This window comes from Muscardinus avellanarius, assembly GCF_963383645.1.
Source record: "Muscardinus avellanarius genome assembly, chromosome: 14".
NCBI classification, from domain to species: domain Eukaryota; kingdom Metazoa; phylum Chordata; class Mammalia; order Rodentia; family Gliridae; genus Muscardinus; species Muscardinus avellanarius.
In genome coordinates this window covers 36,119,735-36,126,688 of record NC_137800.1, presented here as the reverse complement: position 1 = coordinate 36,126,688, position 6,954 = coordinate 36,119,735, and the positions used below count along the sequence as shown (strand labels likewise).

Below are 6,954 nucleotides of genomic sequence, written 5' to 3'. Positions count from 1 at the left end.
ACGCCGAAAGGATTGACCCTACTTCTCAGTATGCTCATCAAAGTATTTGCCCCACTCACCTGCGCTGCTTTTGTCTCTATCAGCAACAGAATTTGAATCACTCATATCATCCTGAAATGAAGATGTGTATCTGAGTGTTCTAACAATACATTTGTGAGCAGGCCCTGAGACAGGACTGAGAAATATCCTTTTAGCCTTAAATTTTAGCTTTTTCCATCCATCTAGACTTCTACTACATGAGGTTAGATGTACCTTTGGATATGGTAAGACCCAGATAAAATCAGGAGAGCCTTTTTTTTTTTTAACTGGGAGGCAGTAATTTGAAGGGCTTAGATACTACCATACCCCCAATCCACCTGTCAGGAAAAACAGAGACCTGTCTGCCTTCCAAGCTTTACCTAGGATATAGGGACTTGTTTCCTCCAGATGCCTCACAGACTAGGAATATATTAATTGGACTTTACCTTGTTTAAAAGTACTTCATTTTCCACTTGAATTTAAATGTTTCTCTTTCTGACAAATCAGAGTCAAATCCAAACCGATTTTTCCTCTACGTCTTGATAAATTGTTACAGAAAAGGACTAGCAGATACTTTCTATTCCCATGTACCTAAACATAGTCATTCTCTTTCAAGGTCCCTTTCCCATCATCCCCCTCCCCATCTCATCTTCCCCCTTCTATTTCTCCTCAACAAACACTTACTGCATCAAACCTTAGATTATTTAATAATGCCATGTCACCCTTCCCCCCCACTTAAGCTTCTTTTGAGGCAGGTTCCATCTCTTGTGTTTTCCCCAGAGCCTAACTGATATTAAATACTAGTTTGATAGCTGATCTTATGCACTGAATATTTGTATCCTTGCAAAATTAATATGTTGAAATCCTGACCTCCCACGTGATGGTACCAGGATATGAAGACGTTGGCAGGTAATTAGACCAAGGGGGTAGAGGCTTCACCAATGAGGTAGTGCCCTTAAAAGGGGAACCGAGAGCTCTTTTGCTTGCTTTCCATCATGTGAAGAAACCAGAAGACAGAAGAAGGCCCTCACCAACCATGCTGGTACCTTGTTCTCAAGTTACCAACCTTCAGAACTGTGAGAAATAAGTTTCTGTTTTTCTAAGCCATCAGCCTATGGCATTTTATTAAACCAGCCCCAAGTTAGAGTTCTGATTTTCAATGAACACTGTTCACTAACCATACAGTTCTAGGTATCATTATTATCTCTGGTGACTAAAACAGACTACTTCCTAAGCATATTAAATTCTTGAAAATGTGATTTAAAGCTTTTAGCAGATCCTCAAAATTCCTAAAGCCTGCATGAAAGTACATAAAATGTGGTGGGATTGTGGAAGCCATGTTCTGGTTTACCCCTTCTGTGCCTACAACAACACTGTATAAGGTAAGAAAAAGATGGTGTGGGACGTGCTTAAGCTTGAAAAACAACTCACATAATATGTATTTAGTCTAAAATCTGACATATAGGAGCATGGCCACTGATTGACAAATAAGACAAACTAGAGAGTTAAGTGTTTATGGTCTTATTTTTAATCCAGTTAGCAATTATTAAGAGTTCAGTAGAGAACATGCATTAAGTGGTTTTTATTGATGTTTCACATTTAGTTCTTCGTTATCAGTTCTTCAGTTAATTGTACAAGTATGATAAGTTGCTTTCTATTTGCTGTGAGAATTTGAATGTAAAATAAATACAAAATACATTTGTGGTTTAATGAATACTCAATGAAGCTTTTTTTTTTTTTTCTGAGGTATTCCTTTTGGTCTGGTTTTATCCCAAATCTATCTTTCTATTTCCCCAGCAATAGTCTATTAAACCACACGATGGATCTATGACTTGTGAATCAAGTTCACCGTGAGCCAGTGAACTTGAGTTTTAATTATATTACACATATTTTTTAATCTCATCATACAATACCAATACAAAAGCACCACCCATGCCTCTCAATACATTGGACCAGGCACCTTTGAAGAAAGCATTGGCTCCTTCATCTTTTGCAATCTTCCTCCAGCAGTCAAGTGTCCCCGTGTACATAATATCAGCTGTGGAGACAAATGTGGGTAAGGGCTCTATAAATGCAACAAAGAGACTTTTCCTCTGAAAGAAACCTGCGGCATGCAGTATAGTTTTATAAAGTCAAGGTCACTAGGAGCTTTAAGACCCCACCCTAAGTATCTTTCAAGACATGCCTCTTCCTTGCACAACTGTCAGGCTGGGTCTCCTATCATTGCTATTCCTCTAACCTAAGACCAGTGAAGAACTGGGGCAATGAACCAACAAATTCACATGCTGTCAAACTACAGAACAGGAAGGGAGTGGGGTGGAGCAGGAGTATTGTACTGCACAGTCATCTTTTTGTGTGTGCAAGGAACTAGGGATTGAACGCAAGGGTGTGTGTTCTACCTCTGAGCCATACCCTTAGCCCTTTTTATTTTGAAACAGGATCTCACTATGTTACCATGCGCTGGCCTCAAACTGTGATCCTGCCTCAGCCTCCCATGTACTAGGATTACAATCACTAGCAACAGTCATCCTTTTATGGATGAAAAAAATGGACCTACCTAAACTTAGATTATACACCTAAGATTACATCATTTAAAAGATATTAGGTAAAACCTTATGAAGTGGCTAACCTTTTTATTTTTACTTTAGAAATGGCAATTTCATATGTTTCAGCCTATAGAAGCAAACCCTTTTCTATCTTCAGGCCATCTCTCAACCAGCTAAAACAACCTATCTCTTGCTAATACCTAAAATAACTAAATCAGGGAAACAAGAATTCTTTTTAAATAAACTAGCTGATTACTTATCTTCCCTTATTTCTGTACAGAGGCTCTAAAGAAAAAACATCTCTACAGTGCTAGCCAGATACCTAGTTAAGTGCACCTCTGATTATTTGATTTTTGCTGTTTTTATCATTTCTTTAGTAAAAAGAAAAAAAAATTATTTTCCCTAAAGGAATAGTTGAGAATGTTAGGGGAAATTAATTATAGTTTTCCTTCCCTAGGTCATTATCAAATACTCATGTCAATTAGTCAAATACTCATGTCAATTAGTTAAAATAATGAGGACTGAAAAAAAACACTGAATAGTGTTCCCTATAGAGAAAAAATAAGGAAGATTTGGGTCAGTAGAGCTCATGCTTACCCCCCTTCCGGCCGGACTGCATCATCATCCTACGACGAACAGTGTCAAAGGGGTAGGACACCAGCCCTGCAACCGCGGTCACACTCTGGGCAATCATCCAGCTCACAAAAATGTGCACGTTCTTGGGGTCCGGCAGCATTCCTGTGGGCAGAGCCAAGAAGCCACATGGCCATGATGTTACTGCTCTTGGCAGCTCCACAAATTAGAGGTGCAGGGAAAGAGGAGGCTACTGCACCTCCAACCCCGTGCCTGTATGGAGGATACCTCACATACAATATGGCAGCCAACAAATGTTGGTTGCTGCCTTCTCTGGGAAGCCAGAGTTGTGCATACTGAAGGTGAAGTTGCTCCAAGTTAAACTGGGTAACTGATACGACTGAGTCAGGAGGGACTTGGGCTCCCCGTCTTCCTCTGTGAATAATTCAAGGTCAAAGTTTATTCCAGCAAAGGATACAGAGAATCTTTTGGCTATTATTTACCCAAAGCACATCACCTCCTTACTTAGAAGCCTCAGTCTAACCCAGAGACTAGGAAAGAGCAAGATTAATAAAGTTGTTTGTGAGTTACAGGTCCTGAAGGATCCTCTCTCCTAGCCCATCCTCTTCCCCACCCCCACCCCCTATGCCTGACACCCTCTCTCACCCTTGGCAGTATCATAGACTCCGAAGTAGGCAGCTCTGTAGATAATGATGCCCTGGACAGAGACGCTGAAACCTTGGTAGAGACCCTTCAGGCCATCGGACTTGAAGATCTTGGTGAGACAGTCACCCAGACCACTGAACTCACGCTGCTCGGAACCCTTGCCCACGTCGGCAGCCAACCTGGTCCTAGCAAAGTCCAGCGGGTAGACAAAGCAGAGGGAGGTGGCCCCAGCTGCCCCGCCGGAAGCCAGGTTACCAGCAAAGTAGCGCCAGAACTGCTTATGCCGGTCCACGCCCCCCAGGAAGATCTGCTTGTACTTGTCCTTGAAGGCGAAGTTGAGAGCTTGGGTGGGGAAGTAACGGATCACGTTGGCCAGGTTGCCCCTCCAGAAAGAGAGGAAGCCCTGCTCCTTAGGGATTCTCACCACACAATCCATGATCCCTTTGTACTGTTTCTCAACACTGATCTGTTTGCTGGCATGTTGGACCTGGGGGTAGAAGGGGGTGGGTGGACAGGCAGGGCAGAGAGGACAGAAAAAAAAGATGGTTTGTGCTTTCTGGATTTCTTTCTTTTCCATCCCCCCTCCCCCCAGGAATCAGAAGAGGATCTTTTGAAAATAAGTGTCAGAAAACTCTAACAGATATTGAGAAAATGTAAATATGTTAACTGCTTGGCAACAAGCCAAAAATCCAGTTTTACCTCACTGATCAGGGCATGTGAGGGAAAGGCTTTGCCCCCAAATAAACTGAAAAGGTGATTTAACTGGGCAAAGGTAGTCATTTATTAATTACATTTCCCCTAGGAGATTCGTGGGAGACAAAAACGAATAAAGATCCCAGCCCCCACGGGGGCAATGATTAATGAACATGGCAAGCAGAAGGTGACCATTATTATAGTCTCCCTGGAGCTGAGAAGCTGAGAAATAGATGTTCTAACCGGAAGAAGAATAAACCCACTAGGGCTTTTTGTTTTCTTACTAGAACCTCAAAATTTTCAAGCAGATTACACCATTAATCAATTACTGAGAGATTTCTGGCTGTTGTGAGCAATTTGGGGAGGTTTTGTTTAAATCTGACTCCCAAATCTGTCTACTCCCCATTTAGATTTCTGGCCTTTTGCGCAGGTGGAGAAAAATGGGGTGGATGGGCTGATGGCTACAAGCCATTCAGGACGCAGGCAGGGGAAAAAAGGATGTGGGGACAGAATGAGGACGGAGATCGGAGTTTACTGGGCAAATTGCTTCTTAATCTCTCAAATCCTCTGTTTCTTCATCTGTAAAATGTGGGGGGGGGGAATGATTCTTATCTCACAGAGTAGTTAAAGATGAGGGAAAGAATATGTATGTCGGCCTACAGCACCGCGCATGGACCACGGCGAGCTCCTGAGGAAGAATGAGCGATCTGACGTATTTAAAAGATGGTTGCGGATATGAAGATGCAAAGGATGTTGAAAATCAAAAGGCCAGGCCGGTCGGCGAGACCTTGAGTGGGGTGCCCGCGCTGCCCCAGGCGCAGGATCTGGCTCCGGGTGGGTTTCCATATATAGACACCCAAGCCCTGGGCGCCACCCGACACCAGGAATCTGCTACTGACGCTGGACCTGCCTCTGCGCAGAGGGCACCTTCCCCTCCGCGCAGGCCCGGCCTGGGGCCTAGCGCAGATTTCCTGCAGCGGCCCGCACCCCGCGCCGCATCCCCGCGCCCCGCCCGGCCCTCCCCGGCTCGCCATCCTCACCTGCAGCAGCAGTTTGACCCTCTCGATGGGGGCCACTGCGGTTTTGGAGACGGCAGCGGCGATGCCACCTGCCAGGAAGTCCTTTACGAAGCTCAAAGCCTGATCACTCATGGTGACAGCAGGGCGCACAGAACCTGCAAGGAGCCGCGCTCGCGCTCTCGCCTACGCCCTGGCCAGGCACCGCCGCGCCGTCCCCGTCCGTCGGTCCGTCCCTGCGCGATGCGAAGGGGCCGCCCGCCTCGCCCGCAGCCCTCTTATATAGCCCCCGCCGGCCTCTCGCGAGAGGAGGAGGGCCCGGGAGGCGCGCGCCGCGCGCATTGGCTGGGCAGGTGCTGGGGCGCCCGCCTCTCCATCCCTCTCCTCCGCAGAGGGCGTTGGGGGCGAAGGCGCTTCCGGGAGGCAGGGGTGGGCCGGGGGCTGTCCCTTCAGGTTGGGACGTTTAAAGGGCAAATTCATGTTATCTGTGCCTGCGAGCTGCGGGAACACCGTGTCACTGCAGCATGTGGGCCACTGTATTTATAGCACCAGAGGGCTTAGCCTGAGGCCGACCCGGGGACAGACTCGGGACCCGACGCCTCAAGCAGCGCTTGCTTTAACCCCAGGCCTGCATCCTGGTGCGCACTGCAGGCCAAGAATTTCCGATTTTTTTTTTTTTTTCTTGCAGGGCCAGTACTGCCTTTATCTGGGGCACTACCGAGCTGTGCGCTCTTGCAAATAAATGTTATCCTCTTAAATAAATACGAACGTCACTTGATGCTGTGATTGTCTCATATAACCTGGCAATCTGCGCGCTCTCTCCTCTGTTTCTCTCTCCTCTTCATTCAATCGTTCAATCATTCATTCTATCAGATGTTTATGTGCCTGCCATTCAGTGGCACCAGTTAAGGTGGGAAGCAGGGGGATGCTAGGTATGAATACCTGTTTTACCAAAGTGTGTTATGGCTCACCTCTCTGTTAGGGCTGTCTGTTGACTATAAACATAGGCCTCTGCTTTTGTAAGCCCCGGAAGGGCATAAGGCACCACTCTTCTCTCAGTGATACCTCAATAAGTATTTTAGGTAGAATGTTTTCAGCTGGCACCTTCTTGAGGGTCAAAGCTGTGGGCCTTTCAGGGAAGATCAAATTTGCTTTTTTTTTTTTTTTTTTTTTTGGGCAACCAGAATTGGGGAGACTTATCTAATCCGAGGAAATTAATTGCAGTTAATTTTTTTAAAAGATGTGACCATGAGCTTTGGTTTTCTTTACTTCTTTATAAAGGGTAGTTCAAATACTCATACAGGTTTTCAAATACTGCTGTTCTTTCCCCTAGAATGACTGCAAATCGTTTTCAACTCAGTTCTTTGCCCAGTTCTTTTCTGTTGTTTGCTAGGTGATTTGTATGTTTGGCAGAGTTTATTCTTTTTTTTTTTCCAAAATTT

At 45.3% G+C, this 6,954-nt stretch overlaps 1 protein-coding gene across 1 annotated transcript; it reads right to left on the bottom strand.

Moving 5' to 3' along the window:
• Nucleotides 1-1,898: 1,898 nt before the first annotated feature.
• SLC25A4 (solute carrier family 25 member 4) lies at nucleotides 1,899-5,647 on the bottom strand (the record flags this gene model as incomplete). The annotated part of the gene is made up of 4 exons (XM_080709874.1): nucleotides 1,899-2,056; nucleotides 3,162-3,302; nucleotides 3,804-4,290; nucleotides 5,537-5,647. The coding sequence occupies 4 exons, from the start codon at nucleotides 5,645-5,647 to the stop codon at nucleotides 1,899-1,901; spliced, it is 897 nt and encodes a 298-aa protein (XP_080566000.1).
• Nucleotides 5,648-6,954: the final 1,307 nt, after the last annotated feature.